This window comes from Cavia porcellus, unplaced genomic scaffold, assembly GCF_034190915.1.
Source record: "Cavia porcellus strain 051 isolate PalLab524CR breed Dunkin Hartley unplaced genomic scaffold, mCavPor4.1 scaffold_6, whole genome shotgun sequence".
NCBI lineage: Eukaryota > Metazoa > Chordata > Mammalia > Rodentia > Caviidae > Cavia > Cavia porcellus.
The window spans coordinates 67,558,720-67,570,488 of NW_026947489.1; the positions used below are offsets into that span (position 1 = coordinate 67,558,720).

An 11,769-nucleotide genomic window follows, 5' to 3' on the forward strand; every position below is an offset into this window, starting at 1 on the left:
ATCTAGCATAAACAGGATTGCTGTGACTGCAGTGCTGAGAATAAAGTGGGCAAGAAGAGAAGCAAAGAAACAAGTTGAGGGGCTTCTGCAATAGTCTTAGTGACAAACAAGGATGGGTTAGGCAGGACAGAAAGAGGTGAGGTGATGAGTAGTATGACAGCTTTACCCTGGTTCCTGACACAGAGCTCCAAGTGATGAGGCAAAATGATGACAGGAGTTTTGTTATTCACAATCAGCTCTTGTAAACTAGACTTGAGTTTATGTTAATGAGGTGATTTTGAAACACCCTAAGGATTAAGGGTTACAAAAGAACCAACCATTGGGGGGTTGGGATTTTCAGATCCTGTCTCAAATTCCATGGAGAGGAGAGAGCCTGGCGATTGATGTGAGCACCAACAGTCAATGATTTAATCATTGTGCTTATTATAAAGCCTCCACAAAATTTCAAGAGGATAAGGTTCAGAGCACTTCTGCATTGGAGAACAAGTGGAGGTATCAGATAAGTGGCACATCTGGAGAGGGCAAAGAAGCTCCATGCCCCTCCCCCAGACTTTGTTCATGCAAGGTGAAAATGAAGGAAAAATTATGAGAAAGGCAATACTGAAAGAGCTTTTCAAAATGGATCCAGAAGGCCATTGATAGAGAAGGACCTACATACAACTCTACTGCCTAAGAGTATGAACATGGGTTACCTTCCAACTACAGGCAGCTACCACCAATAATAACCTTGTGCCCAGAGACTTACCACTCATATTAAAAATTATCAGGCTCTTGCTTTATGAAGTTTTTAAAGCGAAGTATATACATTATTTTCCTTATCTTCTATTGGTCACATAGCTCCTATCACATAGTACCCTGTTCTTAATCCAACAGAAGTTTCCCCACAAAATAAGTTTTCCTGCTTTATAGGAGTTCAACACTGCTTACTCAGTATAACTTCTTACTTTCCTTGCCTTTTTCAGAACACCAAGTTAGGGCTATCTGAATCTATATTTCCAGACTGCAATTCCTCATGTTTACTGGACTAAAACCTTGGATGATGTTAAACTCACCCTAAAAGCTCCATTTTGGGGAATTTAGGACACAATAAATTTATGTTAGGTTTCTACTCCTGTGACTAAACACCTGAGAAAAATCAACTTAAAGAAAAAAGATTAGGGTTCATGTTTTCAGAGGTTTCAGTCCATGGTCAGCAGCCTAGTGATCTCCACCCTCCTCCAACAAGACCCCAGATCCTAAAGTTTCCATCACTTGCAATTGCACGATCAACTGGGAATGAAGTCTTCAAAGCATGAACTTCAGGGAGATATTTAAGATCCAAACCATAACTGGACTTTTATGGAGAAGGAAAAGAGGAACAGGACAGGCTATCTAGTTACTGAATGAGATCTTCATCATCTAGGGAAGTGTCTTCTAAGTTCTTCACTAGAACACTGAAATAGAATTCAGTCTCCTAGAACTAGTCACTGTAGCTCTTTGAGACAGACCACAGTACTTTTCTGCAAGTTAAGCCTCATGGCAATTTACACATTTTGTGTTGGTTGATGCACTGGGCTAAAAGAAAAGTAGGAGCATGACACACTCTGATGTTATCTGAAGGCCACCAGATGTTCCCAGATTCTGTAAATCTTAATCATTTGGCTAAATCTTTAGAATTTAGAATGCTGGACAAAAACCAGGGGATACAATTCTTGCACAAAGATTAGGAAAGGGAAGCAAATTTTCAGAAGGTCAGAAGGATGGAAAACAAAAATAACTCAAGGATGACTCCCAAAGGAACTAAGACCCCAAATAAATTGTTTTTTACTTTTGCAATTTTTGTTTGGACTGATCAATAACACCTCTCCATTTGGCTGTTTCTGAGTTGCAGTCTTTCTAATACACTGATAGTATAACTAGTAAATTATTTTCCTGAATTTTATGAGCTGTTCTAGCAGAACTACACCTCCGAAATGAGGGTATGGAATCTTGAGATTTGTAGCCAACTCAGACTGAAGGTGTGGAAAACCTGAGAACCCATAACCTAGGACTAAAATCTGAAGTGGATAAAGATTCATAGACTAAAGGGGTGTGGGGTCTCTGCTACCCCAAGTGATGGTGTCAGAAGGAAAATATTGAGAGCAACAACATAGAGAAGACACTGAAGTTTTTCTTTCAAGGAATAAGAGTCTGCATATGTTTTTGAAGATAAAAGCTAGAAGTACTCACTAATGAGTTAGATGTGACAAAGGGAAGCATAAGCATATCTCCAGGCACTGAAGGGACTCGCGACCAGGTTTACAAGTTACTTCTCTCTCTCTCTCTCTCTCTCCCTCTCTCTCTCTCTTTCTCTCTCTCTCTCTCTCTCTCTCTCTCTCTCTCTCTCTCTCTCTCTCTCTCTCTCTCTGATGAACCCTACATTTATAGGCTACTAAGACCTGGAAGATGGCTCAGTTCTGGCTGTTGGGAACTGTCCTCCAATTTAGAGGATTAATAAATTTTCTATAAGAAAGGATCTGTCTTAAAATATTCACTGTCTTTTCCAGTACCCCCTAGGACAGTTAGGGAACACCATAAGGACAGTCCAATCATCTTTGCCCTCACTTCCTATTGCACTCTTGGCTGTCTGCTTCCTGTTGTGTTCTCAGCCTTGTTCCCTCTTTTGGAAAGAGAGGGTTGATTAGTATATAGCCGAAGAGTAGCACATTGACCTCTTCCCTATGACTTCCTGATCTTCATCTTATAAATACTAAGGTAAGACAAGAAGTCAGAGAGCAGGGAGACCAAGATTCCTCAAACCAGCTCTGCCTGCCCACAGTAAGAATAATGATCTGCATGGCTGCCCTCTCCTTCCTCATCATTGCTGCTGCCCTTGGGTCCCAGGCTAGCATCATACATGGTAAGTCAAATAAGTCTTTTCACTGGTGGCCAGAACCACAGTATCTCAGCTGGGGGGAGGAGGAGATACAAAGGGGGATCACTGTACCCCACAGCTATTGCAACAGCAAGGTACAGACCTGTCTCTGTTTGCAGCCTTTGTTCCCTGGGGGAAACTGCACACAGTTGTTGATCTTAATGGGGAAATAATTTTCTTTTTCATTGTCAAAATTATTTGATATGTTCTCTTTGCTAACCTAAGACTATTAAGTGCTAGATCAAAGTATACTTCAGTACAATTTTAAATTTTGAGAAGCATAGAATTCTACAATGCTAGAACACCTACCCAAAATCAAATATGAATCTGTCACTTTGGAAAGGAAGTAATAGGATCACTACCCAAAACAACTTACCCAAAATCACCTATTATTCCATTTTCATTTAAAAAATACACATATAATATTTCCTGTATATAGGACAAGCACTGCCCCAGATGTTTTACAGATGTTAACATATTTGTTCCTCCTAACAACCCTGTATGGTAGATATGTTAAACAAATTGAATTAGCCTTTTTTTGTAGGAAAAAGATGGCAGGACATTAGTAATTTTATAGTTTTGAGTATTATTTTTATTTTATAAATGAAAAAATGGAGGCCTAGGAACATGAGAACATGTGGCCTCCTACTCATTGCTTTGCCCATGCTGTATGTTTCTTCCAGATTCAAAGATTAGAGAACACTTGAAATTGGACGATGACTTTAGACCAGTACTTCACGGTAAATGACCAGATGGGTTTTTTTGTTTTTTGTTTCTTGGGTTTTTGTTTTTTTGGGTTTTTTTTTTTTTTTTTTTTTTTTTTTTTTGGTACGAGGGATCAAACTCATGACCTTGTGCTTTCCAAGCAGTCACTTAAGCCACTGAGCTAAATCCCCAGCCCCAAATGACCAGATGTTAAATATATCTAAATACAGTAAGTGGTACAGATCTGCACGGTGGCTTCATCTACCTGTTCACAGGGCAGGGGGAAAACAAAAGCATCCTAACAGGGTTCAGCTCTCCAGGGAAGATCAGCAGAAGCCCTGGTACCTCCTCCAAAGACACGTTCTCTATTCCCACCTCACTGACCTGAGAGTTAGCACACTCGGAGCACAGGGTGCTCTGTGATGCCTGCAGGTGTCTGCAGATATCTTCCTCTTCTGAAGAAACACTTCTGGCACTGCCGGGGCTCATCTTGGGTGCCCTCAGGCATGCTGCCCAACGCTGGCAAGGATCTAGAGAAGGGAGATGGCAGCAAGTGCTGGCCAAGTAGGAGCAAGCATTCTTTCTCCATAGTATCCTTCATGGTACCCACCACTGTATTCTCGAGGGAAAAGCTTTGACATTTCAAATGCCCCTTTTTCTCCCTGCAGGCTTTCACCAACCTGCTGACTGCTGCTTCTCCTATACTTCACGAAAGATCCAGTGTAGACTCATGGAAGATTATTTTAGGACAAGTAGTGGGTGCCCCCGGCCAGGAGTCATGTAAGTACCAAATTCACTGATCATGGATTACAGGGAGCCTTGCAGGAAGCCTTGCTGGTCCCACCCCTGGATCCTGCCAGAGTAGGGAACAGCTTGTGTCCTTAGTAGAAGCCTGCAGGGCAAAAAAGAGAAGAGGGAAGAGGAAGAAGGAAGGAGAGAACAGAAAGAAAGGGGCCTAAGGACACACCCACAGGTCACTGGGGAGTCCCACAGGCTGAGAAAGGCTGTCTGAGGGGAGACTGGCCCTGAGTGGCCTTCTGCAGAGAATGGAAAGAACAGACTGTTGAGTGGGGAAGTTGAGGGGGCAAGGGAAGGATGGGGCGCCTCATTGCCATTACAGAGGACATTTCACTGTGTAATCATTGTCTTCTCTCTCCAGCTTCCTCACCAAAAAGGGACAACTTGTCTGTGCTGATCCTAGTGACAGGAGAGTTCAGGACTGCATCAGAAACTTGACCCCAACCTCATTGCCTGAGATCCTGGACACACTAAAACTTGCCTAGGAAATAAGATAAAAATTACCAGGCACCAGACCTTCAGCTTTCTTGACACAAATACTTTCTGGATGTTTCTTGGCTTGAATTGTTTTTTTAAAAAACAACACTGTCTCTTCTTTTAAAAATGGATTAATAAACAGTACCTGTCTGGACATTACTGTAGCCATCTTGATTTGTAACTGCATGGTTGCCCTCCAAATAACTAATTATATTTTTCTGCACATTTTCCGGCAAACTATAAAGGGATAAATGGAGCTCCAGTGGCACAATCAGCTAGTGCACCCTATTGCTATAAGTGGATACACTTACACACGCCTTTTTATACTCATTACAATGGTAGGTGGGGCTTTATAGCCAAGAAATGTCACTGATTCATTGAGGTTATCTTAAGACAAACGAAAGATATTACAGCTAGAATCAATTCACCTTGGGCCTAACCCATATATATTCCCCCACTTTCTAACTCAAATTGCAGGGGTTGAACTGGCCTTTCTGTCACCTGGAATTAAACTTCCAATTCCAATTCCCCAGTTAAACTACACTCTCTGCAATCCTAGATCTGTCGATCTCTGTTTCTCCTATCTTACAGCATTTGGAGCAAGTCCTCACACATTAGGTCTGGGTTATTTGGGAGCAATATCTAACTTACATTACTTGAAGTTTAAGAGGAGAAAAAAAGAGGGAATTACTCAACTTAGGATAAATATTGTTTTCAAAACAAGAGCCATCACAGCTATATAGCTCTCTCTCTCTCTCTCTCTCTCTCTCTCTCTCTCTCTCTCTCTCTCTCTCTGTGTGTGTGTGTGTGTGTGTGTGTGTGTGTGTTAGTCAGTGGTCATAAGGGGAACAATTACATACAGGACATATAATTTATAATACTATTTTATGATGGTCACCCAAAGTTAAATACAAGAAAGTGCAGGAAATTTGTCCACAACACTAAAGACACAGATCCAGCCCAAGGGCCTGGCTGGATTCCACAGCAATGTCCTGCATGAGTACAGATGAAGACCTAGAGCCCATGACAATGCCTCCTGTAAGTCAAACTGGAGTTCTAGAGTCCAGAACGAGGACTCAAACCAGTCTGTTTTTTGGATATGTGCTGGGAAGGCCCAAAGGTCAGTGGTAGAAGCTAGAAAATCTATGCCAGCGGGTGAAGGAGCTGTGCCAGTAAGGTTAAGCGTTCTACATCGGAGCCAAGAATTCACGCTCAAAGTAAGGACTGGGCTGCTCTGAAAAGTGCCACAGTCATCCTCAGTGACAATGAAGTCCTGAACTCCTCCAATGATAAGAAGAATCGAGCACATGCCTGGAAGCCAGCATAACACTTCTGGAGATATAACAACACACATCTTCCCCTCCAGAGCCAGGAAGTGATGCTCAGTGTAAAGACCAGGGCTCCCCCAAAGTGAACCACAACCAATCTCCTCAACAAGGTCCCAAGCTCCTCCAATGATAATATTCTGAAACAAGTTTGCTAAACTAAAGCACAGATCAATATTCTATATACAAGGCAATAATAAAGCTAACTTTGAGGATTGTATTCTGGTGAACTGAAATGATTTGCATTTGTGCTAAACAAATAATTTCAAGTTATACATAATTTCAAAAACCATAGGGCCTGATCAACAGTAAATAGACCAGCAATCAAAAGCACATTTAGGGACTCCTGGAGTCATAATACTCCAATATGATCTAGAAAGGCAAGCACTCATGACTTTGCCTAGTTCTTTTAAAATCAGATTTTATTGGTACATTTTAGATATATGTAATGATCACATTTATCATAGAGAATTTGAACCTGTACATGATACAACTTGATTCCTTTTCCCCCATTACCCTACCCTCTCTTCAATCCCTCCTCCCCTCTCCATTTGTGAAACCTTTGTTTCCATTTTCTTTTGTTGTTTTTTTACTTTTCTCTTCTTTCCTATCCCTTTATCCGCTTTGTTCTTCCCCCCTTTTGAATATTTTCTTTATATTTATAATACCTATTATATATTTTGCTCCTTATTTATACTTTCAGTTTTTCCCATTAAACAAACAATGTGGTATATATATATATATATATATATGTGTCCAATCTATTCCACATAAGAATATTGTCTCAAGGTGCATCCATTTGTCTAGAAATGTCTTGAGTGTATTCTTCTTAATGGTACAATAATACTCCATCGTAGTAAAGAACCACCTCTTCTTTATCCGCTCACTACTTGATGGGCATTTGGGCTGTTTCCAACATTTAGCTGTTATAAACTGTGCTGCTATAAACATGAGTGTGCATACATCTCTGTGGTACAATGCCTTTAAATTTTAGAGAAGATAGCAATGAGGGGAATAGCCTGGTCAAATGGAACATCTAATCTTAGTTTTCTGAGGAATCTGAACACTGATTTCCGCAGTGGTTGCCCCAGGCTACACTCCCCCCAACAGTGGAGAAGGGTTCTTTTTCTCCTACAGTCTCAACAACATCTGTTATTGTTTGATTTCTTGATAACAGACATGCTTTTGTCCTTGATTTCTTGATAATAGCCGTGAAATATCAGCGTGGTTTTAATTTGCATCTCTCCAATGACCAGTGTTGTTGAACATATATTCCTGTGTCTATTTGATGTTTCTACTTCTTCATATGAAAAAATATATATATATGCATCTCGGATGCCCATTTTTGGATTGGATCTTTAAATTTGGGAGATCTGATTTTTTTTTTAGGTCTTTACACATTCTTCATAGTAATCCTTTGTCTGAGGGACAACTGGCAAAAATTTATTCACAGTGTGTGAATTGTCTCTTCATTCTGTTGCTGGTTTCTCTTGCTGTGCAAAGGCCTTTTAATAAGATGAGATCCCAGTTGCTGATTCTTTGTGACAGTTCCTACAGAGTTTTGTTCATAAAGTCTCTGCCTATACCAGTGTCTTCAAGAGTTCTACCTATTCTATCTTCCAGCCAATTTAATGTTTCAATTTTAATGTTTAGACCTTTGATCCATTCTGAATTTATTTTAGTGTTGGGTTAAAGATAAAGGTCCAATTTTAATCTTCAGCATGTGGAAAGCCAGTTTTTCCAAAGCCATTTATTATGGAAGCTAACTTTCTTCCAGTAAAGGTGTTTGGTACCTTTGCCAAAGATAAGTTGGCTAAGTAAGTTTGGAGTTCTTTCTGCATCTTCTACTCTGTTCCATTAATCCTCAGGTCTTTTTTTCCCCCAATACCTTGCTGTTTTTGTTGTTGTTTGTTTGATCACCGTAACTTTGTAGTATAACTTGAAATCTGGGATTCTGATGCCTACTGCCTTGCCTTTGCTGCTCAGAATTGCCTTTGCTATTCTAGGTCTCTTCTGGTTCCAAATGAATTTTAGGAATGTCTTCCCTAATTCTGTAAAATATTCTGTTGGAATTTTGATTAGAATTGAATCTAAAATCTGTTTAACAATTTTGGAAGCATGGCCATTTTCACTATGTTGATTTTTCTTACACAAGAACAGGGGATATCTTCCACTTTCTGATATTCTCTTCAATCTCCTTTTTCAGAGGACTAGACTTTTCAATATAGCGGCCTTTTACTTCCTTCATTACACTGGTTCCTATATATTTCATTTTTTTTGGATGCTATTGTGAAAGGTGTTGCTTCCTTAATTTCCCGCTCAGTGAGTTTTCTATTCATTTACAGAAAAGCTATTGATTTTTGAGTGTTGACTTTGTATCCAAGTAGGCTAATGACTTTATTAAATATAGAGATCTTTTGATGGAGTTTTGGGGGTCCTTTATGTAGAGAATCATGTTATTTGCAAATAATGATAATTTAACTTCTTCCTTTCCTATTGTTATTTCTTTTATTTCTTTCTCTCATCTAATTGCTCTGGCTAAAGTTTCCAGAACTATATTGAATAAGAGTGTTGACAGTAGACATCCTTGTCTTGTTCCTGATTTTAGAATGAAAGCTTTCAGTTTATGTTCACTTAGTATGATGTTGGCCGTTGGTCTGTCACATTTCAGAATGAGAAAAACACCATCTATTCCAGTTTACTGTAGGGTTTTTATTGTTAGTGGACTTTGTCAAAAGTTTCTTCTGCATCTATTGAGATGATCATACGACTTTTGTCTTCCACTCTGTTAATATGGTGTATTATGTTTATTGATTTACATATGCTGAACCATCCCCTGCATGCCCAGGATCCTGCTTGGTCATGGTGTGTAATTTTCTTGATGATTTGCTGAATTCTGCTTGCCAATATCTTACTGAGCATTTTTTCATCTAGGTTCACTGGGGAGATTAGCCTGTAGTTTTCTTTCTTAGTTGGGTCCTTCTCTAGTTTCAGTAACAGGGGAAAGCTTGTTTCCACGAATGAATTTGAGAGTACAGCTTCCCTTCCAATTTCATTAATGAGTTGGAGAAGTAGTGATATTAGATCTTCTCTAAATGTCTTGCAGAATTCAACAATGAATCCATCAGGGCCTTAGCTTTCCTTGTTGATAATTATATCAATTTCATTGATTGGCATTGGTTTATTAAGATTTTTATATCTTCTTGACTCAACTTAGGTAATTTATGTGTACCTAGGAGTCTGTCCATTTCTTCTGCATTTTCCATCTTATTAGAATACAAGTTCTCAAATTAGGTATAGATGATCTTCTGGATTGCTGCAGGATCCATTGTGATTTCACACTTTTCATTCCTAATTGTATGGATTTGAGTCTTTTCTTTCCTTTTTTGGTAAAGTTGGCTATGAGTTTCTTGATTTTATTTAATCTTCCAAAGAACAAAGTTTAGATTCATTGATTCTCTGTATTGCTATTTTAGTCTCCACTGCTCTGCTCTTTATAATTTCCTCCATTGTGTGAGCTTTGGGCTTGTCCTGCTCTTTTTCTAAAAGGTTGAGGTTTGATATTGAGTAGGTTATTTGATCTCTCTTTGTTTTCCTGATATGAGTGTTCATCATATAAATTTCCCTCAGAAGACGCTTTCATGTGTCCCATCAGTTCTGATACTCTGTATTGTCTTTACCATTTAATTGTAAAAACCATCTAATTTCTTCTTTAATTGTGACCCCTCAGTTGTTCAGGAGGGTATTCTGTAATTCTGATGTGTTTATGAAGTTCTTGTGATTTCTTACGCCATTTATTTCCAATTTCATTGCACTTTTATCTGATAATATGCATGGGATAACTTTGATTCCTTTTAATTTACTTATGCAGGTACTATGAGCTAATTCTCCATAATAATATTATGGAGAATGTCCCATGTACACATTCTGAGAAGAATGTGTATTCTGATGTTGTGGGGTGGAACACTCTGTAGCTACCTACCAAGTTCATTTATTCAGAAGATTGGTTCAGTTCTAATATTTCATTGTTCCATTTTTTACCTACTTGATCTGTCTACTTGTGACAGTAGAGCATTGAGGTTCCCTGCTATAATTACATTAGTGTTTATTTGATTTTTCATGTTCATTAAAATTTGTTTCATTTAGTTGGGTGCATAGGTATTTGAATAAATGCATAAATATTTATTCCCCTTACAAGGATGTAATGACGTTCTTTGTCTCCCTTAATCAGTCATTTGAAATGCACTTTGTCTGCAAATAGAATAGCTACTCTTTCTTTTTTCTGGGTTCTGCTGCACAGAATATTGTTTTCTGTTCTTTGACTTTGTCTATGAATTCCTTTTTTAACTAAATGTGTTTCTTGTAAGCAAATATTGTCGGGTCTTGCGTCTTAATCCATTTTTCTAGTGTGTTTCTTTTGATTGGTGAATTGAGACTACTAGCACTGATAATTATAACTGACATGTGTAGATTTATCCTTGTCATGTTATTTTCCTGTTGTTGGCTCCCGCTTTTCCCTCTTCTAATTGCCTTGCCTGGTGGATTCATTCCGTTGGGGTTCATGGATTTGTAGTTCTTGTTATCTCTTTCTAGAATGTCCTTCAGAACATTTTGGAGTGCTGGCTTGGTGTTCATGAGTTCCCTCATGTGTTCTTTGTCATGGGAGTATCTTATTTATCCTTCAATTTTGTTTGTTTGGTACCGGGGATTGAACTCACAACCTTGCGCTGGCCAGGCAGGCACTTATGCCACTGAGCTAAATCCCAAGCCACAACCTTCAATTTTGAAAGACAGTTTTTGAGCTCTCTTTGGCAGCACATACACTAAAACTTAAAGATAGTTTTGCAGGGTGCATCAATCTAAATCAGAGGTTGTTTTCTTTTAAGGCCTTCCTTGACTTGATGGTTTGTGTTGAGAAGCCAGCTGTGACTCTGATTGGCTCTCCTTTATAGGTGATTTATTTCTTTACTCTAACAGTTTTTAATATTCTATGCTTGTGTTGAATTTCTGGAATCTTGACCATAATATGCCTCACCATAGGTTTTTTTTTTTTTTTTAAATCATGGCTAGTTGGAGTTCTATGTGCCTCAAAACTCTTCAAGGACTTTATATGTACACTCTTAGGCATTTGTTAAGAATACAAATCTTGTGTTATGTATGTATTCTGTTAACCATACTCATATGTATATACATACATACACCCTGTTATATCAGGAGGATGACATTAATAAGAATTTAAAATAGAATGTAATCGGGATTATAGTATATTTAAGAACCATATGCAAAGAAGCATTTATGAGGGGCACCTGGCCCAGTTGAACAAGACCCAAGAAGTCCTTGTGGCAATCAGCTTTAGAGAATCACACGAATATCTTAGAGGAATAATCCTACAAATATTTATGCTCTTTCCCCATCCCTACTGAAACAATTGGGAAAGTCCCAATTCACTTTTGCTCTCTACTTCCTGATATATTCTCAGTCATGTTCCCTTTTTTAGAAATAGTATGTTATTATGTAGACAAAGAACAAATAGCATCCTGACCTCTGCTATGGCACTTCCTGATCTGCCTC

The 11,769-nt window shown here is 38.8% G+C and overlaps 1 protein-coding gene across 2 annotated transcripts; it reads left to right on the forward strand.

The window, feature by feature from the left end:
• The first annotated feature begins 2,627 nt into the window (after positions 1-2,627).
• LOC101788094 (C-C motif chemokine 15-like) lies at positions 2,628-5,027 on the forward strand. 2 transcript variants are annotated; one of them, XM_005003606.3, is made up of 4 exons: positions 2,633-2,878; positions 3,577-3,633; positions 4,267-4,378; positions 4,758-5,027. In XM_005003606.3, exons 1-4 carry the CDS (start codon positions 2,806-2,808, stop codon positions 4,879-4,881), a joined length of 366 nt encoding a protein of 121 aa, XP_005003663.2. In that variant the 5' UTR covers positions 2,633-2,805; the 3' UTR covers positions 4,882-5,027. The 2 variants fall into 2 exon arrangements, with proteins under 2 accessions (XP_063106998.1, XP_005003663.2); XM_063250928.1 differs by lacking the exon at positions 3,577-3,633 and having other exon boundaries at positions 2,628-2,878.
• Positions 5,028-11,769: the final 6,742 nt, after the last annotated feature.

Bases quoted from the DNA above. Each gene is read 5' to 3' on its own strand.
- LOC101788094 (XM_005003606.3), top strand. From the start codon at position 2,806: ATGATCTGCATGGCTGCCCTCTCCTTCCTCATCATTGCTGCTGCCCTT. The intron at 2,879-3,576 runs GTAAGTCAAATA...TGTTTCTTCCAG, and splicing joins CCAGGCTAGCATCATACATG to ATTCAAAGATTAGAGAACAC. The intron at 3,634-4,266 runs GTAAATGACCAG...TTCTCCCTGCAG, and splicing joins CTTTAGACCAGTACTTCACG to GCTTTCACCAACCTGCTGAC.